This window comes from Oryza glaberrima, chromosome 6, assembly GCF_000147395.1.
Source record: "Oryza glaberrima chromosome 6, OglaRS2, whole genome shotgun sequence".
Classification (NCBI taxonomy): domain Eukaryota; kingdom Viridiplantae; phylum Streptophyta; class Magnoliopsida; order Poales; family Poaceae; genus Oryza; species Oryza glaberrima.
In genome coordinates, this window is record NC_068331.1 from 27,720,475 (window position 1) to 27,746,986 (window position 26,512).

General features: G+C 43.2%; 4 protein-coding genes and 1 pseudogene across 6 annotated transcripts; 2 read left to right on the forward strand and 3 right to left on the reverse strand.

Moving 5' to 3' along the window:
* Positions 1-951: 951 nt before the first annotated feature.
* Positions 952-5,524, reverse strand: LOC127778057 (GATA transcription factor 20). Its single transcript, XM_052304700.1, has 7 exons — positions 4,978-5,524; positions 4,778-4,864; positions 4,556-4,668; positions 3,740-3,868; positions 3,252-3,357; positions 2,325-2,393; positions 952-1,347 (listed from the first exon to the last, which is right to left on the reverse strand). Exons 1-7 carry the CDS (start codon positions 5,410-5,412, stop codon positions 1,267-1,269), a joined length of 1,020 nt encoding a protein of 339 aa, XP_052160660.1. The 5' UTR covers positions 5,413-5,524; the 3' UTR covers positions 952-1,266.
* Positions 5,525-12,234: 6,710 nt separating this feature from the next.
* LOC127777617 (acyl transferase 15-like) lies at positions 12,235-14,047 on the forward strand (annotated as a pseudogene).
* Positions 14,048-14,512: 465 nt separating this feature from the next.
* Positions 14,513-17,027, reverse strand: LOC127775506 (probable inactive purple acid phosphatase 28). The gene is made up of 4 exons (XM_052301754.1): positions 16,747-17,027; positions 16,476-16,626; positions 15,446-15,828; positions 14,513-15,143 (listed from the first exon to the last, which is right to left on the reverse strand). Exons 1-4 carry the CDS (start codon positions 16,924-16,926, stop codon positions 14,715-14,717), a joined length of 1,143 nt encoding a protein of 380 aa, XP_052157714.1. The 5' UTR covers positions 16,927-17,027; the 3' UTR covers positions 14,513-14,714.
* A 3,175-nt stretch (positions 17,028-20,202) lies between these two features.
* Positions 20,203-24,199, forward strand: LOC127776536 (mitogen-activated protein kinase 4). Of its 3 annotated transcripts, none has more exons than XM_052302945.1 (3): positions 20,203-20,566; positions 21,548-21,976; positions 23,206-24,199. In XM_052302945.1, the coding sequence occupies exons 2-3, from the start codon at positions 21,554-21,556 to the stop codon at positions 23,890-23,892; spliced, it is 1,110 nt and encodes a 369-aa protein (XP_052158905.1). In that variant the 5' UTR covers positions 20,203-20,566; positions 21,548-21,553; the 3' UTR covers positions 23,893-24,199. The 3 variants fall into 3 exon arrangements, with proteins under 3 accessions (XP_052158905.1, XP_052158906.1, XP_052158907.1); XM_052302946.1 differs by lacking the exon at positions 20,203-20,566 and adding an exon at positions 20,832-20,974; XM_052302947.1 differs by lacking the exon at positions 20,203-20,566 and adding an exon at positions 20,864-20,881.
* A 295-nt stretch (positions 24,200-24,494) lies between these two features.
* On the reverse strand, positions 24,495-25,490 carry LOC127776537 (uncharacterized). The gene is made up of 3 exons (XM_052302948.1): positions 25,249-25,490; positions 24,932-25,132; positions 24,495-24,719 (listed from the first exon to the last, which is right to left on the reverse strand). Exons 1-3 carry the CDS (start codon positions 25,357-25,359, stop codon positions 24,684-24,686), a joined length of 348 nt encoding a protein of 115 aa, XP_052158908.1. The 5' UTR covers positions 25,360-25,490; the 3' UTR covers positions 24,495-24,683.
* Between the last annotated feature and the right edge of the window lie 1,022 nt (positions 25,491-26,512).

A 26,512-nucleotide genomic window follows, 5' to 3' on the forward strand; every position in this document is an offset into this window, starting at 1 on the left:
TTCAAATATTCGATATGATAAGGTGAAAAGTTTTTACGTGAGAACTAATCAGGGCTTAATTCGTCCCATCGTATTATTTTACTTTTTAAATTAAGATTCATCTCGTATTGTTTTACTTTTTAAATTAAGATTCATCTCGTACTACTCCCTCAATACCATAAGACTCGACTATATGATTATTAAGGGACTTGTGGAAGATTTAAAATAAACCAAATACAAAGAATTAAGAACTGATAGTTAATGTATGTATGTATGTACATTATATTATGAGATATAAGAAAAAAATGATTATGACTTACTCTCATAATAGTAGTATATTTTAGGATATAGAAAGTAGTACTTCTGCTTTTTTGATATTTTTTTCTTCAACAAAGCAATCTCTTTATCCCATAATATAAATAATATAAGACAATCATACTTAACATAATCTTTATTAGTTTAATACTAATGTTTGGCTTATAATTTCTCGTATGCTATAACAAAACTATAGCAATATAAAAGTAAATTTGAGTGACAATCAAATAATATCATTTTCAACAAATAAAATGTATATTTATATTATACTAATTATTAGTTAGATGTTTTAAAAGTTAAATATTAAAATACTTATGCGTCTTATATTATAGAATGGAGAAAGTAACTTTTTTTAATTTCTTTTTTCTTCAACAAAGTAAACAAACACACCCGGGATCGCTCTTGTTTCTCTCAAGTATCTTTATATCCAAATAACCGAACGGCATCTTGAACGACAAAGGGGGACCTCTTCAAGGGGTATTCTTCAAAGTGGATTTGAGTATTTTCTCCGGTAAACTTTTACTATCATTTGATCAACGATTTTTCACGAGAATTGAACTGGTTCGTGTAAAATTATTTCGTTCCAAAGGAGCCCTTTATATTTTTGGAAACTTCCAACGGTTGGCCAGCAAAACGGTAACGAACGAAACAGCTGTATGGGATAAATCAATTTTGAGATAAATATAAATAACTACAAGACACAAGTAAAATATTCACTTCATCACCTTCTCTGTTCTCACTTCCACCCAAGAGTCTAACAAGAAATAAAATTGCTATGGCCATAATGACCGGAAGCATGATTTTTCATGGCTTACAACATATGCAGAACAACATTCAAACCCTAAATGATGGTAAAGAAATGGCCTAGGTACCTAACAGGTTCTCATCAAGTTATAGTACAGACAGTTAAACTACATGGATATAATGCCGGCATGATGTTCGCGATCCTCCACAAGACAAACATCGCTATACTCACGTTGATGATTCGTGGCCATTGGCAGTGGCTGGTGCAGGAATTTCTTGCTCGGTGGTAGGTGCTGCAGCACTTCCATTCTGTGGAGGAAAAGTAGCAGAAGCTTCAAAAATTGATTTGTTTGAAATATCAAGGCATATTGAAGAAGCTACAGAGACCGGAAAAGAGAATTTGTTGGTTGTAACAGGATACAGAAACTTTTAGGACATTATACTTGATGCCTGAAATGGGCCATAACTTAGGCTGTTTCTTTCGAGGAATCAATCACATATCGAGGGATGAGGTGGTTATGGACCAACACATTCCATTCCTCGAACCGAACAAAAAAGTGAGACTTGGGAGTATCTGATGGTCCATTGGCCATCCAATTCCTCAAAACAAAACAACCCCTAAAATTCTTAAATGGCCACATCATTATAAGCCATACTGCCGTCAGAAACAAATGTAAACTACAGTATATTGATGCTGAAGCTAGCCTCAGGCTGCCAGTGCAAATAAAGGAAAACAAGTTCATATTTAACCGGCAGTAAACAAAAGCCACAGTTATAGGACAGCTTTCATATTTTGAATACCAAGGAGAGAAGAAAATAACATGCAAAGATGCCCAACCGTCAGCATTAAATCTTCCCATAGCTAAACCAATTATGTGTCATGATTTTAAGTTTACAACTATGGATTGAAAGTCAACCAGTCACACCAGTGACCAGTATAACAGGAAACAATATCAGTATATCACACTATCTAATATCCTCAAATTTAGAATGGAATAGCTAGAGCCACAGTTTTTTAATCCCCTGGCAATGGACCATAACTTGATTTACCTTCATAAAAGTTAAGAAAATATTGAGAAGCCATTGTGGACCAATATTTTGATTAATTTCTCCAAAATTTTCAGCAACTGCTTAAAAATGGCTACAATCATCAGTAAGCTAGATAACGAAACAAGGATTCAACTCATCTGAGCCAAAGAGTCATTTCACTTTCAACTTATTGTGAAAATTAGAATCCTCAAAAAGTATGTAAATAGATGTGCAGCTAATGGGGGAAAATGACTTACACCATCATTAACTGATGCCACAACTTGAATAGGTGTGGGAGGTGCTTTTGATAGGTCCCTCAACATCCCCTACAAAAAAAAAAGAGATTTGTTTTTAGTAGAAAAACAGAGATTCCACATTTATGAGGTAAGGTGTCAAAAATTTAAAGATAAGATCTAAGTACTTTGATCACTTGATGTATGGATTACTAAAAACAAACAGAAAGAGAAAGCAATGTGAAGCATAGTTTAAAAGACCCATGCTTTCAGTGTAAGTGTATAACAGACCATTTATGGATTTGGATTATGGATTACCAACAATTTCCTGTGTTTGTCAACAAATAAAGTTTAAAACTCTTATTGCCAATTAACAAAGTGCTCAGCTATGAAACTTTCCATGCACCAGGAAGCACATCAGATTGTTAAGACTAATATTAATGATAGTGTGAAACTTGTTCAAGAACAGACAGAACTCACTAAATAGATTACATATTCAAACATCAGCACCATGCATCTAACTTCATTGCATTGGATTGTATACTAGAAACTTCAACAAAACTCATCCCAACAACCTATACTCAAATAACAAACTGCATACCAAGTTGGCATGACACCTTGAACTTGGCATTTTAACCTTCAATTGCATATATAGATATACATAGAAATAAGTCAGGACAAGTGTGAGTAACTGGTGCTTTAAATATGTCACGATAATAGCTTATAAAGTGCAAATTAATAATGTAACTTAAACAATTTCAACAAAAATGATCCTAGCAAAAAATTGCTGATAGAATCTTAATATTAAGTCGGTCTTCAGTTCTTAGAAGTTATAATATTTTGCTACATCTATGATCTATCACAAAGTTTGACTTATAAGTTATAACTCTTGAGTTTCTATGCTGACTTAAATCTAGCTATGCAATGGTACTACTAAACATTTATAGGTACCTTGTTTGCCCACATGAGGCCACAGGCATTGCATAATGTTCTTGGCCCATCAGGTCCACGACGCATCATAGGTGTAGCCTTTGCATTTATACCACAGTGATGGCATCTGAAAAAAAAATAGCAATCACCAAAATTTATAAATGATGTTTCATATGCTTAGAGAAACCACAATGATAAAAAGGTAGTAATAACCTGGCATACACCATACAAAAAAGAAGCATATTTGCATGTATGATAAGTATAACAAAGATATCTATATCAAACTTACATGCAAATTGTTCAACTAAAGTTAGCCAAGTAAAAAATGGGATTGATCCACAGTTCATAGCATCTATACAATGCAATACACTAGAGCACACGATTCCAAGCATGGATTGATTGTCAACACCTTGCTAATAAATATGTAAAGGATGTTTCACACATCAAGAAATATTGCTGGAAAAGTCATAAACCAAGAACCAAAAAAAATGGGATTTTTCTCTACTTACTCAGCAGCAGAGGGAGGCCGACCTTCCACTGATCCCCAGTTTGGGGAGCCATCTGAAGCTGTCAATTCCGATGTTGCTTCATCACCCTTTGGTTTTGAAGATGTAAACTGACCTCTATTGCGCTGCATCCTACACATACATAGAAAATATTTTAAACTATGAAGATTTCCTGTACATAATCTAAGCAGAGGTAATTTAGAAAACATGAATAACAGCAAAATATAAATCCTACTATCTGCCACGGTAATATCAAAACTGAAAGTAACCACAAGAAAGACACTGATACTTAAAAAGGTACTACCTCCGTTTCATATTATAAGTCGCTTTGACACTGATACTTTGATCTTTAAGTTTGACTAAGTTTATATAAAAATATAGCAATATTTTCAACACAAAACAAACTTATTATCAAAATATTGTAAATGTTAGTTCTAACAAAACTAATTTGGTGTTGTACATGTTGCTAAATTTGTCTATAAACTTGGTTAAACTTGAAGAAGTTTGACTACGAAAAAAGTCAGAACGACTTACAATATGAAACAGAGGGAGAATAGCTTAATAAAAGCAGCCAGACAACTCAAAACTAAAACACGCTTTTGGTACAAATACAATGTTTAAGTTGCCAAGTTTAGATTATATTATTCAGTTCACTTCCACTATATTAAGTACATTGTTAGCAGAGTGTATTACTCACAGATCAAATACAGCACGCTTGACTCTTCCTAATTCAGGTCAATCAGCATTCAAATAGGAACAAAATTCTATAGCATTTCAGTACGTATAAACATCCACAGCCAATACTAAGCTAGCACCAACCTAAGTGCAACTTCCTTCCGAACAGAATACCGGATCTTCTTATCAAAGTTGCGCTCCTTCCGCTTTTCTCTGAACCGCATCAAAGATGCCACCCGGTGTGGAAAATTCAACCTCTGAAACCAAGGGAAAAAAAATACACAATGAACTCCAGAGTGCACAATCCTGTCAAACATAATGAACTGATACTACAAAGAAAGACAGTTCACCATCACCCGTGCCAACCTTACTGTATGGCGCAGATGACGATGCTCCAGAGCCCAAACCTGGGTTCAGCTCCCTTCCACCGAGTAGCAAGAGCACTGCTTGAACCTGCGAGAAGTAATCGAACACTCAGCCTTTTTTTTTTTTGCAACATCAATCCCAGTCTATACCGAAACACACATGACAAACAAACAAGGCCAAGCGCATGAGAGGCAAACGACCTTGTCAGGGGAGACAGAGTCGAAGACGTAGACCTCGCCCTGGAACGAGAGGGTGAGCTGGTTGGACGCCATGGGCTGGACAGCGCCGGAGGCGGCGAGCATCCCGCCGTGCGGGTCCAGCTGCGCGGCGGCCTCCGCGTCCATCGGGACAGCCACCTCGCCGCCCACCCCCTCATGATGTTGCGCGTCCTCATCCTCCTCCATCTCCTCCTCCTCCTCCTCCAACTCATCCTCCTCCTCATCCTCCTCCTCCGCCCCCAGGGCGCGGTGCTCCTCCTCGAAGCGGGCCATCGCCTCGGCCTCGGCGGCCACCGCGGCGAGGTGGTCGACCGTGGGCGCGACGTGCGCCGCCGCATCGTCCGCCGGGGCCGGAGGAGGGGGGCGCTCGGGGCCCCGGCGTGGCTGGTAGGGCTTGCTGCCGTCGTGGTGGGACATGGCGGAGGTTGGGGGTTTGGGTGGGATCGGATCGGACGATGGGGATGCGGGGTGGGAGAGAACCCTAGCCCCTAGGATTTCGATCTCCTGCTTTCCGGTTTGGAGGGTGGAAATGGACACGAGGAGGGAGACGGGTGACGGGTGAGGGGAGAGCATAGGACTATAGGAGGGTGATGTGGCAGCATCACGGCCGTCCGATCTGCTACCCCCTGTCTATCTACCCCTCTGTTTTCAATCTCCTTACACTTTCAGACCAAAAGCGAATTATGATATTGCTTCTTGTAAATCGTTATAAATGTAGTAACATTTTAAGCTTGTGGTCTGAAGTAGGGTTTAACTTTTCAGTTTTGAAGTAAAAATCGATTCTCACCGGTTTACCGAAATCCAACCAAAATTTGGTAAAAACCGACGACTTTCGGTTAGCGTCATACGAAAACCGGCTAATATCACCCGGTTTTCAGCAATCTCAAAAATCTACAGGATTAAGAGTAAATTGATAAATATAACTGACAAAAATAAAAGAAAAAAAACAACAGGGTCAGTAATTTCCATAAGACAATCATAGCATCCATAACAACAAGTTGAACAGATTCGCAAGAAAAAAAAAACCTAATGAAAGAACCAACTTTTTCCGTTGAAATGTTCAGCCCTATGAAAGATTTTTCAGTCAACTTTCAGCTCATGTTGATGCAAACCATCTTCTCATGTTGCTGTAACAAGAAAAATTAAAGATCACCATGACGGCATGACCCACGAAAAACTAAGGGGTTGTTTGACTCATATACTAACATTGCATAGGGTTTTCATAGTTTTCTTGCCAAGTTTGCCTAAGGTTAGGCCAACAAATTTGGCTAGTAATCCACAACCTTGCTACATTTTCATGAGACAATGACGCGTGGGACCAAAGTGCTAGAAAAAAAAATCTAGCCACAAGTGTGGCAATGAACCAAATGCATGACTAACTTATTCAAAAAGCTTCCTTAAGTTGAGGTGTGGCAATATTTGGTCATGAACCAAACAGCCCCTAAAGACCTATGAAAGATTTTCCGTTCAACTTTTCACGGTTCAAACAACTATGTTGCTGCGAAGTGCAAACCATCTCCTTTCCATACAAAAAAGAGGACTTTAGAGCCACTGATATGTTGGTCCATAGCAAAGAAAACTCACATATCAGTGACTCAAGTGACTTAATTTGAACACGAAATGCCTGCTGCCTCCCCAGGGCCAGAGCCGAACAAGCATCATATAGTAGAAAACTTAAAAGAAGAAAAAAAATAAATCATCTGCCATAATTACGAAAATTAAGTCATTCAACGCCAACAAATTGTCGAGACGACCATTCAGAAGAGTTGAATTGTCCGCACTTTAAAATTCAGACGAGAAAAGGCAACATATATGTAAACACCGTACTAGAGTTTTTTTTTCGGTTTTGTTCTCCCAGTTTTGAGTCAGTCATTTGAAATTTTAGATCTCAATTGCTGTACACAACGATAAAAGCAACACAAGAATCATACTAGTAGATCAGGACTTGAAGATGAAGATGAAGGACTGAGGAGTGAGGACTACTCTCGCCGCATCCACCGCGTTGATCTCTCTCCAGATAAGATGCTCTCCGGCCGGGGAGGGGACCTCCACCGCACATCTCCTCCCGGCCTCCAACTCGTCCCCGCGCAAACTGGATGTGGGCACTGGACAGTGCCTCTAGATCTGCAAGGGCGGCTCCAGGAAGGGGATCTGGTGGTGGTCATTGGGCACCTCCTCCTGGTCTCCACCACATCCGTGGCAACGGCTTGGGGCGATGCCTTACTACTTCTTCGTCAGCGCCGATACCCCTTCCCGGCCTCGTAAGTGCAACCAGGTTGGTGGAGGCAGCCGATGGCACTAGGGAAGAAGGTCAATAGAGGGCATCATCGTTGACACATTGTAGCTCCCATATCATTGTGGCCTTCTGGGTGGGTGTCAGCGGGTGGTGTGGCGCACGTGGATGACTGGTGACAGCGGTTGCTGACGAAGGAATGGGGTTCGGCTGAACAGGGATTTCGATCGACCGGGAGTGGGGGAACGCTACTAGTGCCAATGCGAATGAAAATGCCGCCTGGGAATAACATTAAAAAAAAATACAAATATACCTTTTTTTGAATTTATACCGCAAAAATCAAGTGGAACATCAAATCAATATATATTGTTATATCGTTTATACTGCTAATATATACTAGTACTTGCTATATGGTGTATTCCTCGTAAAAAGTTATCGTCATTCAAACTTTAAAGAACGACGCACATTGATGTCAACTTTCACCCCATATCATGGATGTTCCCTGGAAGGAAAAATTCAACAGGGATTGGATCGACCATTCATTCGACCTGGAAGGCTAGAACACATGAAGCCATTCCAGTAGAAAAATTAACTCTCCAAATCTTCCATCTGAGCAACTAGTACTCCACTCAGACACATTGTGTGTGTTAGTATGGGTAAGCCCATTCTATCATGAGGATACAACAAGGCCCAATAAAGGGATAGGCATATACTATAGCAATGCACTTCACAAAGTGCGCCTCAAATTGTTTGGTCCGTCATGACTAGCAGTGGCAGTAAGCGGCGATGTGATGTACTAGTGGCTGACGGCGCCGGTACCAGTGCCGGAGAAGATGAGTAGGGGAATGCGAGAGAAGGATGCGAGAGAAGGGAATGTGAGAGAAATGAGTTGTGCGCTGTGTTGCTCAGCCAGGAGAGAAGGGAATGCGAGAGAAAACGAGTTGTGCACTGTGTTGCTCAGCCAGGAGAGAAGGGAATGCGAGAGAAGATGAATTGTGCAGTGTTGCTCAGCCTGAGCTTGGGGTTTATATAGCATGCCAGCTCGTGAGGTAGATGGACGAGGTGTCAGGTGTGGGGTAGTGGCTGAGGCGTGGACCCGATCTCAGCCATTGTTCCATTGGTGTACTTTGTTGTTAACGGAGAGATGATGGGTGTCCAGAAGATTATTACAGTAGAAGTATAATAGATTTAATCTAATCTTCCATTCAAAACATGGCAATAAAGCAAAGGAGAACGTTAATCGTTCTTCATTCATGGTAAGTCATTCATAAATCATTCGTACATTACACCACCACAACTACATTAGTAGAAGTACATAATCCATACATCATTCGTACATTACACCACCGCAAGTACATTAGTAGAAGTACACCACAAGTACATTAGACCCCACACGTCACATACTCCATACCGCTCCCGAAGTACACACCCTTCTAATCTCTTTACATTCTTCATTCCCAAAGTACCCACCCCTCTAATTTGAGTAGACTACAGTCCTATACAAATAATAATATATAAAAATACAGAATGCTCCACATAAAACATATGAAACATAAATAGAAATCCTAATTCCCACACCCAAACACGCAAAAACAGATGCTTTAATTTCTATCAAGTAATAAAAGGTAAATGCAGCTAAAACAGTTGATGCTAATGAAGTTGCGACTGCTACGAACATTAGCACCCTAAGCTTCACCCTCATAAGCAGAGGAGAGCCGACAGCTCTCCATCAGCTTTGAGATGAAAGCGGACAAAGCAAATCAATAAACCACAAATAAAAATTGTAAGCACCAAAAAGTGCTCAAGAAACGGTATTTTTTGAAAAACCGAGAGTTTCCACGCACTGGCTCTACTGCCCTCCTACGGAGGTCTGCTGCAGCGGCACGACCCCTGTGCGAAGAAGGAAAAGACCGAGCTGCACCAAAAGGATCTGGAACAGCTCGGTAACTACATGTTCAAAGGCGGTCGCCATGGGAGCAAAGAGTGAAAGAGAGATGGAACGAGCAAGAAACACGCAAGAAGATGAAATCTGCAATGCCAAGAGTGAAAGAGAGATGAAACATGTGATGATGCTTGTGAGAGAGACTGGCTTGCTTGTGAGGCAGTGGCAGGCATGAGGATGGGAAGAGATGTGATGAGGCAGCGTTTAAATAGCTGCAGCGACAGGCATGAGGAGGGGAAGAGATGTGATGAGGCAGCGACAGGCATGAGGAGGTAGGTAGGGTTTCTCAAACCGTCGGGCCAGGGTTACCGCACCCCAGTGGTAAGCACGGTTACCATGCGGTAACCGTGGCAAACCGTACCAAACCATATAAAATTTATAACAAGCAGAGACGGCGGCCACGGGCGTAGGGCGGAGGCCAAAGACGGACCTAGAGTATACTCAATGGGGGGCCTTGGCCCCTACTCAAATCTAGATAGCACGGGGGGCAAATGCCCCCCTATCATATTTTTATTTACTTATTCTAACTAGGATTAGACTATTGGCCCCACTCATTTTGCTTCCTGCATTCCTCCCTGGTGGAGGCGAGAGCTCCTCATCGGCGCGATGCACTGCCTTTACGTGTTGAGCTGGGGCGGCCTCGGCCTCGTACGAGGGGCTGGTGAGGGTGATCCCTACAATGGAGGTGACGGTGATTCCGTTCTGTCGAACGGCGTGGACACAGTGGCGTGGTGCATTCGTGTGACTTAAACCATCGTGTTATATCCGGCCATAAGTGAAGTTTACTTACCATGACGGTAAGTGGGGATGTGTACATGCCTGTGCCAATAAGGATGATGATGATCCCGATTATCATGGCACGGATTTTATGGGTGTGGGAGAGGGAGAGGACGAGCGCAACGAGTACACCGACGAAGGCAACAATGTCGACGAGGAGGAGACGAAGGCAACAATGTCGATGAGGAGGAGACGAAGGCAACAATGTCGACGAGGAGGAGGATGAGGCGGCAACGGACGTGGTGAGGAAGAGGGAGATGTAGGCGAGCTGAGTTACCATGCCGGTGGTGCTGATGATGATGGGCATGTTGTGCAGTTGCACGCCAGCCTGCACAATCGTGTACATAGGTTGAAGTGAAATGAATCGAATATTTATATACACACATGAATTTTGATTCTTACACTGGGGACAAGTACCGAACGAGGGCCACTACATTACCTGCAAGATGAGATCGATCGAGGAAAAAGATCAACACAAAGTTAATGAAACGTGGGATTTGAAGAAAGCTAAAATTAAGATGCCGATGAGGCGATGACGCACCTAGGACGCCGAGGACCGTGTGGGCGGTGTTCGGCGAGATCATAGTCGCGTGGACGGCCGGCAGTTGCCTATCTGTGCCAGGCGAGACCGAGGGGTATGCGAGAGAGAAGACTAGTAGAATGTACGCTGTGTTATTTGATTTGAGTGCTATTTATAACATAGGGCTGGTTTGTTTTGTGACTTAAAATTAACTTACCAATTTTTGTCAATATCAAATTTTGATAAGTTTTGGCATGGTTAATCTTGACAAGGTAAAGTTGTGTTCGGATTGAAGCCAAAACAACCTAATTTCACTATTAAAATGGCCTATTTCTTTAGACATGTCAAAATTTGGCTTCAAACCAAATAGACACTATACACTATTGAAATTGTTAAATATTGGCAAGGCCAATTCAGGCCACAAACCAAACCAGCCCATAATAACACCTCTTTGCTCAACCAAGGGTTGTCAGCCTAAGAGCTACATGCCACGTAACATATATAACACTGATCGAGTTTATTACCATCTACTTCTACTGCACGCAACAGCGAGGGGTGTATATACCTAGTTCGCGATTAGAGAAGGACAGGGCGGAGTCAGCTGTAGGGCCCCGCTCGTCAGTTGCAGCACATGAAGCTTCATGTGTCGTAGATAGAGGTGACTACCACATCCAATTTTATGCATGACATAAATAATTAAATGCACACAATCCCTAATATCTCTAACACTCTCACATGTATATTGAAGTTTGTGTAGGGGTTGCCTCTTGCATGAGAGATGACTATTTCTCTCCCATCTTTCTTCTCTCCTCCACCTTATTATTTAGTCCTATGTGTCATATTGTGGCTTGTGCTTGGATGCCCATATTACTTAGAGCAGGTACAATAGCAGGCTATAAGTCAGTTGTAAATATTTTTTAAGGAGATAAATGAGGAGAGAGGAGAGCAGCAGGCTACAGATTTGTAGCCAGCTGTAGCACGGACTCCAAGACACAGTGTGTGTATGATAGGTGGGACCATGTATTAATAGTGTAGTATGCAACTATTGTATGAATGAGCTATTAACTATTAGATTAGTTATAGATGAATTGGAGCTAGTAGTTGGCTATACTATTAAACTTGGCTCTTAGCCCTTAGGTGTCGTAAATCTGAAATTGTACTATGATTTTTTATTAAAAAAAAGAGCAAAAACGACTTATAAATATTTTGCTTCCTTTTTAATCGGATTCTGGAATCATTGACAAGCATACATTTTTCTCTGGACCGCATCATAGATGCCACCCAGACCACCCGGTGTGGAACAGATCAAGTCTTTTTTTTTTCTTTTCTTTTACATCGTGAGCACACGCAGTCGGGGAACTATTCTAATCTCTCGAGGGGATGTTTCCTCGTTTGCTTAAAAATTATCTAAACAATTATGAAAAATTCTAAAAAAAATTTGACAACATTCATACAACACATATATACAACTCCACAAAATTTTAAGTCGAAACTCAATTCACACGTTGAGATATAAAAAAGACAAATTCAACGTATGAATAGTAGCGTACTGTTTATATCTAAATTTGTCTTTTTTTTATTTCTCGATGTGTAGATTGAATTTAAACATGAATTTTGGTGGACTAGTAGGTATCATTATACTCTCCATTGACATTTTTTTTCAGATTTTTTTTCACAACTATTTGCATTGAATTTGGAAGAGAAAAGGTATACAAGAGGATATCCTCGAGAGATTAGAATCCACTCCCCACGCAGTCTTGTCTGGTTTGATAGTGGAGGAAACCGATGGAGATGGAGTAGAAACTCAGGGAAGAGGCAACATGCCCTGGCCGTGGCCGCGGCCGGCGGCGACGCGAGAGGTAACATAACATGGCCGTGGGCATTATTCCACTCTTATATCTAGCGAAATAACCCAACGTTCCCAGCCTAGAAGATGAAGGACATTGTGGTATCCAAGTCCGGGCCACCGGTGCTCGTCACCCCGTCGTCGGAGCCGACACCGGCGGCGGCGACCATCCGCCTCACCTCCGCCGACAAGTCCCGCCTCGGACTGTCATTCACGGCGTTCCTCGTCTTCGAGCGGCGGCGGCGGCGGCGTCGTGTCCACCGCCCGGCCGAGACCGTACGACGGCACTGTCACGTGCTCTCGTGCACTACTACCCCTTAGCCGGCCACGTCGTCGCCGCCGGCGACGACGACAACGTCGTGTTGTCGTGCACCGGCGAGGGCGGGGGCGTGCCGTTCGTCGCGGCGACGGCGACTTGCCGTTGGCCGACCTTAATTGCTATCTGGTATGGTGGGGAGTCATGCTGGATGTCCGATCCGCTGTTGATGATGCAGGTGACCGAGTTTGAGTGCGGCGGGTTCGTCGTCGGGGTGACATGGAACCATGGCGTGGCTGACACCTACGGGTTGGCGCAGTTTCTGCGAGCCGTCGGCGAGCTCGCCTGTGGGCTCCCGTCGCCGTCCGTCATTCCGGTCAGGTACAGGGTTGGAACATTCCCCTCCGATACGATATTACTTCAGTCGATTTTTTTTTAAAATTTTTTGTCATATTTATTTAAATTCAACTAAATGTTGTTCAATAAATTTTCGAAATTTTAGGATTTCAGTCACCTCCGACACGATCGGCCTAACCGATAAAGTGAACGCTGGCCTGGTCAGGTACGATGAGTCCATGCCTGAAATCCCCGACCAGCTGGCTCCCGTCGCACTGAAGGCGCCGCTTGCCGACTAGAAGCACGTCGACTTCGCCTACTGCGACATTATGATCCCATGGAGCTTCGTCAACCGTGTCAAGGCCGAGTTCGTGAGCCGGAACGGTGGCGGCGGCGGCCGGCGGCGCTTCTCCGTGTTCGACGTGGTCACCGCCGCGATATGGGAGTGCCGCACCCGCGCGATCCACGGCCGCCGCTGCCGCAGTGACGCTCCCGCGGTGCTCTTGTTCGCGGTCAACGCACGGCCGCACATCGGAGCCAAGGACGGGTACTACGGCAACTGCATCACGCGGCTGGTGGTGGCGTCCACGGCGGACGCGGTGGCGAACGGCGACATCGTCGACGTGGTGAAGCTCGTCAACGATGCCAAGGAGCGGATACCGGAGGAACTCCTCCGGAACAAGATGAGAAGGCAGCAGGGCGTCGGCGGCGGCGGCGGCGGCGGCGGCGAGGGGCTCTTCGTCGGCCCGATGCACCGCCTGTACGTGTCGAGCTGAGCGGGACTCGGCCTCGACGGTATCGACTTCGGCGACGGGAAGCCAGCGAGGGTGATCCCCGGCATGGAGGTGACGGTGAGCCGTCCTGCTTCCCGTGCCTACCGTGCTCGAGGTCGAACGGCGTGAGCATGGTGGCGTGGTGCGTGATGGACGAACACGTCGACGTGTTCCGGGCTGAGCTGGCGAGGCTGCAGTGAACTTGGATACACAAAGGCTAGGAACAATTCGCCAACTAAGGCCTGTTATTTTCTAATTTCAGAATTTTCTTTTGCACATTTCACAGGTTTCTAAACAGTGTGATTTATATATAGAAAAAAATGTGAGAAAGGTATGTTAGAATACCTTTTTTTAAAACAAATTTTCAACTTTGTAGTAGTCAGTTCATTCGTTCATACTAGAATTATTTCAACTATCTCAAAAATGACCCAAAGCTATAATATGGAATTTATTCAAATTCACGATGTTGAAAATAAATACTCTCTACTAGTAATATTGTATGTTTGTGATAAGATTTTATCAAAATTTATAACTATGGCCATCAATTCGTTTTCTCTCAAATATGACCATCAACTTTGTATTAGAATGAGTTTACAAAACCTAGTATACACGACAACACTTCTCTAGACAAATCTATGCAAAACATTTTTTTCCTTCTACTTAACTAAATATTTAAGAAAGTATTGGTAGTCAAACATTTATAACAAGAGGGTGTAGGTATCTATGAGCTCACCGAATAAAAGACAAAATATATGAACATTTTCGGGGATGAATATAGTAAAACACAAGGTTTATTCATATACAACTTCATGAAAATGAGAAAAAAAGTGGCCATTTGGTAGAACTCACGTCATTAACTTTGTGGTATACAACAAAAATCGAACATCGTACAATATCACCAAATGTGAAACATGTCCATGGCAAAATCAGCTTGCCAATAATCATTCTACTCGCCTACAAGAATGAAAGGGTTGTACTACATGCAGAATGTTACAACATGTTGTATTCACAGACGCACATACATTATACATAGTGGTTACAATCGTATGCTGCTGCGTCTCCAAAGAACCTGCTCATCAATTTTAGTTAGTTTTTCATCATCTAACAGCTTCCAGGTGTGGATCGACTCGACTTCCACCCATGATTTCTGCCCTTTCTTGAGTTCCGTATGAATTACCCGAGCTCTTCTTGGCCAATGAGGTCTTCCATAGGCATGATAACCAAAGCCACCACCATAACAGAACCATATCCCATTAAGGTCACCACAAAAATCATTAAGATGGTCATGGCCAAGAAAGACAGCTTTCACATCTCCCATGGAGGTTAGGGTGTCAAGAACACCGGAGTTTACGGTTGAGCAAGCCACCCCTTCCTGATACTGGCCCTTGAAACCTGTATACCACAGCCCTCTGACTTCTGGAATTGGGATGTGAAAGAATGCAAATGCAGGAGCATGCAAGTTTTGCTGTCAAAAGTACCGTGAGTCAGAACTCAGAAGCATAGATTCAAAAGTACTGTATTTGTAATTCGAAAAAAAAACACTGATATATATATGAAAACCAATAATCTGAGATTAACTAATGGGTATGTGTTTTGCTCAGGCAAATGATAAAATATTTTACCAGGTGTAGTTGAATGCAGATTTACATGTACACCATAAGTTTGTAAAAGAAGAAACACAGAAGTAACCCCTTTCACAATGACAGAGATATATTCCAATAAAATCTTGGGTGCTGTGATTACGCTAGTAATTATCATCAGCGGTACCTGGGAGGTAGCACGAAGCCAAGCAAGTTGAGATTCTTTGATCCATCCATAGGTTTTTACTCCATTGACCACTTCACGATCACCACTATCCAGGAAGTAAAGGTTAAGTAAACTAGTATTGACAAACTCAGAACCAAACGGCCCACGTATGCTGACATGATAGTTGCCAAACCCATGTACCAAAGAACCAGGAGGGTTTACTTGAGATACCGAGTAATCCATCAGGGACATGAACACCATCAGTTCCTCTCTGGTCATAGTGGACTCCTGGTCATGATTTCCTAAAATGGCAGCCCATGGTACTTTATACTCAATTGCAGGGCTAATTGCTCTGAGTAGTGACTCAGCTGCATCAGATGCACTGCCCCCAAATATATTGTCTCCTGATTAAAAACAACACAAGCATTCAATGCAAACCAGATTGACCCCTTTTTGTTGGTGAAAGAAATTAAAAAAAAAACACGTAACATAGAGATTCAAAAAGGTAACCTCTTTACCCCCAGAACAAGAGATGTAGTCAAACTTTTTTGGAAACTGCATGTGATTCTACTCTGCCACTAATTCAGTAACAGCAGAAAACCCAAAGCATGGATTCACAGAACTTTGCTAGTTGCTAAGTAATTTCATTTGGGTCGTGAAAATACACGAGTGGATTGCCGGAGATACTTCTCCACAATTGCGAACATAGGCAAACAACAAGTGATTTGGCGAGATATTCCACCCAACCCCTCTGAATGTAAACACAATTATTCAGACATTCTGCCAGCTAACTCTACTAAGCTACTACTACATGGAGCATTAACTAATTTGTTTTTGTTGTGAGTAACTGTTATGTTGCTTGTAAATTAACACTCACATTTAGTACTAGTTCTATGACTTGAGAGTGAAAAAAAATCAACCAATTACATATCAATAGCACTATGTTTGCACATGATTAGCAAGGACCGCCACTAATGGGCAGCTACCAGATGAGCAAGCGCGAAGCAGATCGCCACCAAGAGCGGAGCGGGGATAGGAGGGGGAAACGCACCGGTGAAGGCGATGAGGTCGGGCCTCTCGGCCTTGATGACCCGCCGCAGGAACCGCGTGGTGTTGAGGTCGGAGCAGCGCGCGCCGCCCACCTCCGGCGCCACGTCCCTGCACCGCGTGGCGGCGCCGTTGCCGAAGTGCATGTCCGCCACCTATAGCATAGCAAGCCGCGCCCGGTCAGCCACCCACCTACCCACCATAGGAGATCTCGAAAAGCTCGCCTGAGCTCGCTGAGCTAGCTAGCGAGTGGAGGTGAGCTTGAAGCGACGGACCTGGAGGATCTTGAAGGCGCCGTCATGGCGGAAGCGGAGGGGCAAGGGAGGGGTCCTCTTGAAGCGGGGCGCGGCGGCGGTCGGGTCAGGGTTGAGGTGGGTGGAGAGGCGGAGGAGGAGCAAGGAGAAGAGGCAGGGGAGGAGGAGGGAGACGAGGGAGGTGGAAGACGAAGAACCCATCGATCTCGCCGGTCGCCGCCTGCCACCTCCCACCGCATCGCATCGCACTACTCAACAACTCCCCTACTGTTGTTCATAGATTTTTTTTTTTTCAGAAACTTTCGGCTGTGTCCTTTCCTCGGTCTTTCCAACTTCCACAAATTTTGACAATTTAACCCTCTCTGGAAACTAATTTTATAAATAAATCGTGACCAAAACTTATTAAAAAAAAAACCCTTTTATTCAGCGTACAATTGTATAGCGCTGAACTTAGACACCTCAGCGCCAGATAGAATGGCGCTGAATGCCGTATCACCGCGGACTAGTCGGCGTACCAACATGCATTCAGCGCCAGTCACTGGCGCGGCACTGAGGTGTCTAAGTTTAGCGATATACGATTTGACGCTGAACAAAATGGTTATTTGTGTTCCAACTTATGTGTCCCTGATTTTCTCGCGCACATTTTTAAAACAAAATTATAGTAAAGTTTATTTTTAAAATACATATTAATCTATTTTTAAAAATTGCTATAACTGACATTTAATTAATCATATACTAACACGTTGTTTCTTTTAGGTCCGCAGAGATTTAGTTTACGACCTGATTTTCCGTACACTGCCAGAAATTTCATGAGAGCTGATTTCGAAAATAATCGTTGCTTTCCAAATAGTCTTCTCTTAAAAGAAAGAGCTTTTTTTACTTGGTTGAATTAGCTGCAGCCTTATAGTTGGTCCATTGGGCCCTGCAGAGATGGAAATTGTGCCTAGTTGATGTGGGACTTGGGCCCATCGTGCCAAAACGGGCCAGGATTTTTATACCGTGTGGGCCGACGTGACTTGGGCCGGCCCGATAAAGTACAGCCCAAGTCCCAGGTCTACCTAGTGTTCTAGATGAATAGGAAATGCAGCAGTGCAGCGCAGTGCACCAACCTCTGAAAAAGAAAAGGGGAAGTAGCAGTGGAATGGAGTGGTGCCTGCCTGTAGCTGAAAGTGAACTCCATTTCTCGTGCCCTTTTTCTTCTGACGAGGGGAGCTGAAAAGAAAACTTTTTTGTTGTGGCAAGTAGTAGTACTAGGCTACTAGCCAAGTAAGATTATTAAGGGCTCATTCGATTTAAAGTACTTTTATAGAATTATTGTAGGAACTGAATCATTAGGATTTTTTTTTCCATTGTATGTATTGTTCGTTTTATAGAAATGGATACTACTAATTTCCTGAGGATTGTAGTCTTGCAAATTTATTTCATAGATTCTTAGGATAAGATGAGAGCTCTTGGAAAAATTTCTGAAGGATGGAATGTAGGTGACATCTTAATCCTTTACGTTCTCTGTTCCTTTGATTTGAGAATCATAAGCCCTATGAATATTTGCTGATGATTTCAAAGTTTAGATTGAATTTTCGGTAGTACTACGGATCGAATTAATTAATTAGGCCCTGAAAAAACATGCCATTCAGAGGGTGTAGCGGCTCGGACATGGAATCAGCAAGACGTCAGCTCAGCTGTGTGCCCATTCACTGGCATGATACTGGCACATGTATGGCGTGACAGAAAGAGCTGAAAAAATATGTTCTTTTTTTGACATGGAAAGAGCTGGGAAGCTAGCTGTGGCTGATGTGGTGAGTGCCGGCTGACAAAGACAACAACCGCATTTGCATTACCGCAATCTTTAACACGATTGGGGCCTCATTTTGGGATCTAAAAGATATATATATTCAGAGGATTTTGTTTTTGCACAAGCCAACGAAAGGAAAAACAAAAGAGAACTACCGAGACAGCAGCATCAATGCCTTTCCATCTTCATTTTCATACGATCTACTCACTTTGTCTCAAAATAAATGGACAGTGTCATATTTCACACCTAAGTTTGTTTATTTTGATCGTTGTAGCTTCATGGGCAATAATATCACTAGTATGTAGGATCCCCATTGAATGCCCTAATAAATCAAAGCCAAAGCAAAATTTAGATTTTAAACTTAATTTTAGAGTATATATGCATGTAGGCAATTAACTATGGCCCCTTATCCATTAAATTATTACTTTTTAAAATTCTCCACTCTCATTCTCTAATTTTATTGGATGCATGCATTGTATTTATTAGGATGATCCAAACTACAAGATGATAATAATTATTTTCTTGATCTTTAGATTAGAGGTGGTTATGTCTTATATTTTGGAATGGAGGGTTCCCTAGCAGTACAGCTAATAAAACAGTAGTACTACTGAAGCTAGTAGCTAAGAAGGAATAGCAACGGCAAAGCTGTCATCGGTTCGAAGCTGCCCAACTCTGCACGTTCACTCCGATGTGATCCAGTGCCAATTTGCCATTAACAGTACTCCGTACTTAGCTTCGTCACATCACCCATACGTACGGTACGGTTGATGCAATGCATGCACCATGCAGCACTAAGTGGTGTGTTTCCTTAATACTTGTTGGACATTAACTAGATCATCGAAAAAGCGGCGTAACCACCTGCCAAATCGAGCAAAACGTCCCTTGGATGCATTGCATACATGCATGGCATGCATACTCTCTCGTCTCGCCGTCATCATCGCCGGTCGATCGACGCCGCCGCCATCACCACATACGCTTCGCTCGTCGTACGTTTCGATATCTGACTAGCTCCCTATAACAATGACGCAACGCAAATTGAATCACGTGAGCCGTGAACGAAACGATTAACATTTACGGTACGAATCAGGAGTTAGTATACATACATTATAAACCTAACAACAAATTAGGTTTATACTAATTTGTTCAATAAAGTTGTTGGAGAAACCGTGTTTTTCACGCATATATATAAGAGCAGGTACAATAACAGACTATTAGCCAGGTATAAACATATTTTATAATAAGATAAAAGATGAGAGAGAAAAGCAGTGGGCTACAGATTTTAAGACACAATGTGTGTATGACATGTGGGGCCATATACTAATAGTATAGTAAACAATTATTGTAAGAATTGGCTGTTAGATTGGTTATAGATGAATTGGAGTTAGTAGTGGGCTATACTATTAAATTTGCTCTAATCCTCGCGGCTTAGGAAAAAATTAACGGGAACGGAACAGGAGGCCGGTAGCTCGCCGGAGGAAGAAGCCAAGAGGCGCGGGCGGCGGCTGCGGCAGAAGAAGACGGAGTCGCTAGCTGGAGGCGGAGACGATCTAGACGACTTTTCCGAATTCGGCGCACGGGAAAGTGGACAATTAAATCAAGCTTGCAGAGACGATGATGTGGATGTGGATATATATAATCCTACTCCTACTCCACTATTGCTAGTAGTAGGAGAGTACGTAGGCCGCGGCGACGGCGAGAGTAGAAAGTGGGGGAGTCCGTGCGGTGGTCGCTCCCTCCTCTCGCGCGGTGACATCTAAGTGCCGCGTGTTCTCCTCTTCCTCTTCCCCTCCACCTCCATTTCCATTCCACCCCCTTCCCTTCTCTCGTCCTCCTCCTCTCTCTCTCTCTCTCTCTCCAAAATAGGTGGGCGGTGCTCTCGCCTCCCCTCCCCGCCGGCTTCCGCCTCCAGATCCGCGCCGCCCGCCGCCGCCGCGCTCGCTCGAGCGGGAGCTATAGCTGCCGCCTTCGATTCGACGCTGCATGTACTGGCGAGAGGCGTAGCGCGTGGCGTGCTCTCCCCGACGCGCGCCTCGCCTCCTCCCCGTTCATGTAAGTGGGATAAATTCCTCGCCGCCTCACCTCCTCCTCCAGTACTTCTGTCACGACGCCGCGTCGGCGAGGTGGGTGGGTGTGCTTTTCGCGGCGAGCCGATTCGATCCGTCGGCGTCGGCGTCGTAGGGGGAGGGGGAGGGGGAGGCTCTGTCCCGTTTCTACGCTTCCCCGGGTGGGATTTGCGCGCGCAATCAATGCGGATGGGGGGAGGGGGTGGTTATTGGAGGCCGTTGGGGAGGGGTTCCATTTCCGTACTACCGTACTCGATCTGAATTTTCGGGCTAGCTGTGCGTCAGACGTGATCTGCAGCAGGTGCCGAATTCAACTCAATTTCGCCACGAATTGACACCACCCCCCTCACCTGCTGCTCTGGAATTTCTTTCCTCGGTTGGATTGGAATTCAAGGTAGCAGCATGCAACTTGCTTGAAATACTCCAATTAGTGAGGCTTGGTTATGTACACACTTCATAATTGTCGTGTTAATTGGGAAGGATTATGCAGGATTATGAGCATACCGCTAACAATTAATACTTCTAAATCAGCTGATGTGGCTAGAGGATTAACTTTGTTTTATTACTTCCTCTGTTCTTGGGAATAGAACAGGAGAACATAAGTATAGTTGGGATGGGATTTGATATGGAAACGAATCATAGGTGTCACTGTCTGAAAGCATCGAATATTACAGTTATTGTCTGCAATATCCAAAGTAGATTTGATCATATGCCACCCCTTGGATCATATCCAATGTAAATGATGAATTGTTCCTATTTACAAACTCTGCTCTTAGGTGTTTCAGATGCCATGAGATCTTGTCTTGCTCTAGGAAGCAAGGATAGAAGTATGTGGCTGTAAACAGCAAGCATAGAACCATCTCTTTTATGCGGTTTCGATAAGAATATATATAATCTGCATTTTCTCCCCTTCCTGATTTTGACAAATTATCTTCTACTGAGTTATCTAAATGTTTATTTTCCTTAGTACAAGATGGCGATGATGGTGGACCCTCCTAATGGCATGGGAAACCAAGGGAAGCATTACTACACTATGTGGCAAACGCTATTTGAGATTGACACCAAGTATGTGCCAATCAAGCCCATCGGAAGAGGGGCTTATGGAATAGTTTGCTCCTCTATAAACCGTGCAACCAACGAAAAAGTTGCAATAAAGAAGATCAACAATGTCTTTGACAACCGTGTGGATGCACTGAGGACCCTAAGGGAGCTGAAACTCCTGCGACACTTGCGCCATGAAAATGTTATTGCCTTGAAAGATATAATGATGCCAGTACACAGAAGGAGTTTCAAAGATGTATACTTGGTTTATGAACTCATGGACACAGATCTACACCAGATAATTAAATCATCTCAACCTCTTTCTAATGACCACTGTCAATATTTCCTTTTTCAGGTAAGGCTCATACCATTGTTTCCATTTTTATTCTTGTTTACTTCCTGTTCACATAATATTTCATTTATTAATTGTTCCAAAAGAAATGTTATAAGCAGCGGTTCCACCATGACGTATGATATTGATGAATGTGATGTACTTCTTGCTCCTGAGAAGTGAAAATGAGCCTGTTTTGATGGTTCAAATCCATCTATTAGTCCAGTAGGTTGTCATTACCTATTGCAGCTGCTGGCATGTTGCTGTTGCTGCCTAGTTTCATTTCTTCTATTATCAGATAAAGATACAAGTGAGCCATATCCCTTTTTTTTAGTACAGCTGTTGGTACACTCTGGCTTTTAGGTCGAATATTCATGATAATATTTAGTGCTTGTTATAGTGTTTTGGCCATAATCTAATGGTTTCCAATGGATTCATTAACTAGCTACTAGTTTTCATATCTGGGGAAATTCACAGCATTTGGGACGAGTCAGCATTTATCTACATTTGTTTCTGAAATAATTCACCCCTGAACTTAGGCCTGAATCGGATAATGCAGCATTTGAAGCTATTGTTCTACTGTGCCATTAGAAAAAAAGGAAGACAAGGAACAGCAATTGATGCGATGCACTTACGGGTTTAGTATAGAACTCCACTAGTCAGAATCTGGGAACTAGGGACTAGATATCCTCAGGAAACCAATGCTAACCTGGACCATAGCTTTGAAATCAGAAATTATGAGAGGTCATAATGACACTAAATTGTTTGATATTGATTAGAAACTACCTGACAAGATGTATTATGTAGTATAATGATTGTGAAGTGTGAGCAAAATAGTAGTCAGCTTCAATATGCCTGATAGAAGCTTCTGGTACTGCTTCTATATGGTGCTTTTGCTTAGGAATACTGAAATAATATTCTGAAATCAATTCAATGCTCTACTATATGTGTGCAAGGAGATTTGCATGAGGTTGGCATTTAAACTTCTTATGTGCACTCTTTAAGGCAAGCTTTTGCGTCTGAAGTGAAGTTAGACTTTCTTGTAGGCCAAAAGCTTCCTAGTCAATCTGCCTTTTAAATTCTTTTACCTTGCTATTATGAGAATTTTTACATTTTCTGCCTATTCACGTTGCAATTTCTGACATACTTTTTCCTATTAAGTGTTTTACATTTTCTGCCTATTCTTTTACATTTACATTTTCTTCCTATTCTTTTACATCTATTAAGTTTTTCTTTTGGGTTGATTGTTGTAGCTACTCCGAGGTCTGAAGTACCTCCATTCAGCAGGGATACTCCATCGAGACCTGAAACCAGGGAACCTCCTGGTTAATGCAAACTGCGATCTGAAGATCTGCGACTTTGGTTTGGCTCGCACAAACAACACTAAAGGCCAGTTTATGACTGAATATGTCGTGACCCGGTGGTATAGGGCTCCTGAGCTGCTGCTCTGCTGCGACAATTACGGAACCTCCATAGATGTCTGGTCTGTTGGCTGCATCTTTGCTGAGCTTCTTGGCCGCAAGCCAATATTTCCAGGAACTGAGTGCCTCAATCAGCTCAAGCTCATAGTCAACGTTCTCGGCACCATGAGTGAAGCTGACATTGAGTTCATTGACAACCCAAAGGCCCGCAAGTATATCAAGACCCTTCCATACACTCCTGGCATCCCCCTCACCAGTATGTACCCGCAAGCACATCCTCTTGCCATTGATCTGTTGCAGAAGATGCTCGTCTTTGATCCCTCCAAAAGGATTAGTGTCACTGAAGCTCTGGAGCACCCTTACATGTCTCCACTGTATGATCCAAGCGCAAACCCTCCTGCTCAAGTGCCCATCGATCTCGACATCGATGAAAATCTTGGCGTGGATATGATCCGGGAGATGATGTGGCAGGAGATGCTCCACTATCACCCAGAGGTTGTGGCAGGAGTGAATATGTGACAGGCAAGAACGAACATGTGAAGGCAACGTGCTACACTAAGATCTTCACATGTTGGTTTTTTGTATAAATCTTATTCGCGATTGTCGCGCCTATCAAGCTTAAGCTATGGCGATGTCGCCCAGGTGACCTCTTATGTAAATATGTGCGAATAAGACAGCATTCTGGAGTTGTTCTTCCTGTGGACCTCTACTTGTAGTATATGGACTAATGTGTTGTATGAGTACGTGAAGCAGAATTCGGTATTATCAAGGCTTGTAATGTTAGATGCTCTTATATTACACTATGAAGTGTCAACTTTCAAGTGGCCACGTTTACACATATATTTGCTATGCTGACTTGCTGAGACATGCTTGGTTTTAGGGCGGTTTGCAGCTTAACATGTGTTCCTTTCAAAGAGCAGTAGATCTGCAGTTTGCATGGTATTCCTGTCCAAACTGTCTAGTATACTCTATACTGATACTCTGGTATAAAGCTCCCTGCAGTTTGCAACTGATGTATTCTGGAAACTGCTAAGACACCTCAGCTACCTTTGCTTGTTTTAAAGACTATCTCAACTACCTGGAACTCTGCATTTTGTTTAGTACGGCAATTAAGGACTGAGTTTTCAGCAAACAGACTTCGATGCTATTTTTGATTGAAATAAAGCAGGCAAAGTTCGGTCTCTCACATAAACGAAACACATTCATGGATGATGTCGAAAGTGCAACGGAATGATACACATGACATGTAACATTTAGCCTTAGAATTTTATTGATTCGACGCAGCAATCCAACTTTTGACGGACTTGGCCTCAGAATGTCGACCCATTGAACCCCAAATTGAATCCCTGTAAGAACAAAAATGAAGTTAAAATGCAGTGGAGCAAAATGTTGTTCAGACCACAGCAGCAAGCAGTCGCAACGGGATTAAGGAAAAATTGACTAGAAGCAGTGTCATCAGTCATCACTGTGTCAGTATTAGAACTTAAGCTCGAGTGGAAGGAGAAGTTAGAAGAGGAAAAATGGGGAAACAAGAAGTGAGCTGAAGAAAGATTGCAACCTTGACATCGTCAAATTTGACGTAGAACCTAGACCTGCTGACGGAGAGCTTGGTCTCGAGGATCTCGGCGAGAGCGGCGCTCAGCTTTCCGTTGACGCCGGGGCCGATGCCGCCAATGGACATGAGCACGCCGTAGGCCGCCGGCTCCTCGCTGGCGGCGAACGACATGGGCACCGACCCGTTGATCGACACCATGACGTACTGCGGGGCCATACAAGGAAAAAGCCACGGAGACCGCGGCATCAGCAGAAGGAAGGCAGGAGGAGCAGAGCAGAGAACGGCCGCGGCATTCCGCCGAGCAGGTGGGGGGCGCGTACGGATTCGGGCTTGCCGATGATCCTGGCGAGCGCCTTGGAGCAGTCCTTGATGATGTCGGAGGCGACGACGGCGTCGACGGGCACGTTGGTGGTCAGGCTCAGCTGCGGCATCGTCGCTGGGATGGTGGCGCGCGCGTCGCCGGCCGGCTCCCCTCCTCCGCCTTGGCTGCTTGGGTGGTGGTGGGAGAGGTGGAGAGGATAGCGAGGCAACCGGAAGATGGAGGAGAGAGAATGGAATAATTGGGGAAAGAATTGTCGGAGAGCGGCCGGGCCAAATAATCCAGACGGTCCACTTTGGTGAGAATGTCGGCCCAAGAATTGGCCCAGGAGTATTCTTGTACACTCCTGGCCCGCTTAGTATATTCTTATATACTAGAGGATGCTCCGCGCATTGCTGCGGACTTAGTTAACATCAATTTATTAGATAAGAGGTACCATCTCATGAAGAAACAAATAGTTTTTTGGAGAAATTCTTTTTAGCAGCCCTATCCAAAATTTGTAGATATTTAAGTAGCACATGTCAACTGAAGGGGCGTTCAGCCATAAAGCTCTTTTATACGGATTGACGGGCTGGATACATGTAGATGTGTATAGAAATGGGCCAATGTGTTCATGTGAGCTACATTTGGCACTGATGAGGCGAAGAGACTCACCCGGTGACTAATGGGTTGGGCTCTATGCTGCATTCCATCCAACGTCTAAGAAGTGATCTAATGCATTCATCAAATGATTCACAATTTGATGATGATGTGGAAGCATGAGGTTTGAGCTTTTGGCCACTTTATAGAAAGAAGGGATTGGGAAAACTAAATTTCACAAACGGAATTTTGCTATATTACTGTCGACGGTTTTACCTTACGCCCTTAGTTCATTGAGGAAGTGTGCTACCACCACGCCAAATTTTTTTTTATGATAGTTGTATTCTAGTCACATATAAGTTACATATGAGTTATAGTATGAGTTATAGTGTAGTTACAATATAGTTATATTTTGAAAGTTTTATAAAGAAAAAACTTGCGACATTTTTTTAAGATAATCCCTTTCACAAAACTATATGTACTTTGACCAAACTATCATAAAATTGCAAATTTAGCATCTTTTTTTTTCCATAAGACGATAGATTTAATATTGATGTTATCACAAAACTACATTATATTAGACTTTAAACTCCTAGAATTAATGTTATTTTTAATATATAAATGCTATAGTTTTATGATAATTTTGTTACTAAATATATAGTTTTATACCACTTTATCTTAAATCT

Excerpts from the sequence above, each read along its gene's own strand:
- LOC127776536 (XM_052302945.1), top strand. The coding sequence starts at position 21,554 with ATGGCGATGATGGTGGACCCTCCTAATGGCATGGGAAACCAAGGGAAG. Across the intron at positions 21,977-23,205 it reads GTCAATATTTCCTTTTTCAG|CTACTCCGAGGTCTGAAGTA; the intron begins GTAAGGCTCATA and ends TGATTGTTGTAG.
- LOC127775506 (XM_052301754.1), bottom strand. The coding sequence starts at position 16,926 with ATGGGTTCTTCGTCTTCCACCTCCCTCGTCTCCCTCCTCCTCCCCTGC. Across the intron at positions 16,627-16,746 it reads GCGCCTTCAAGATCCTCCAG|GTGGCGGACATGCACTTCGG; the intron begins GTCCGTCGCTTC and ends GCTATGCTATAG. Across the intron at positions 15,829-16,475 it reads CGACCTCATCGCCTTCACCG|GAGACAATATATTTGGGGGC; the intron begins GTGCGTTTCCCC and ends GTTTTTAATCAG.
- LOC127778057 (XM_052304700.1), bottom strand. The coding sequence starts at position 5,412 with ATGTCCCACCACGACGGCAGCAAGCCCTACCAGCCACGCCGGGGCCCC. Across the intron at positions 3,869-4,555 it reads CGGAAGGAAGTTGCACTTAG|GATGCAGCGCAATAGAGGTC; the intron begins GTTGGTGCTAGC and ends ATGTATGTGTAG. Across the intron at positions 3,358-3,739 it reads CGGCCTCCCTCTGCTGCTGA|ATGCCATCACTGTGGTATAA; the intron begins GTAAGTAGAGAA and ends TTTTTTTTTCAG.
- LOC127776537 (XM_052302948.1), bottom strand. The coding sequence starts at position 25,359 with ATGCCGCAGCTGAGCCTGACCACCAACGTGCCCGTCGACGCCGTCGTC. Across the intron at positions 25,133-25,248 it reads TCATCGGCAAGCCCGAATCC|TACGTCATGGTGTCGATCAA; the intron begins GTACGCGCCCCC and ends ATGGCCCCGCAG. Across the intron at positions 24,720-24,931 it reads TCAAATTTGACGATGTCAAG|GGATTCAATTTGGGGTTCAA; the intron begins GTTGCAATCTTT and ends TTGTTCTTACAG.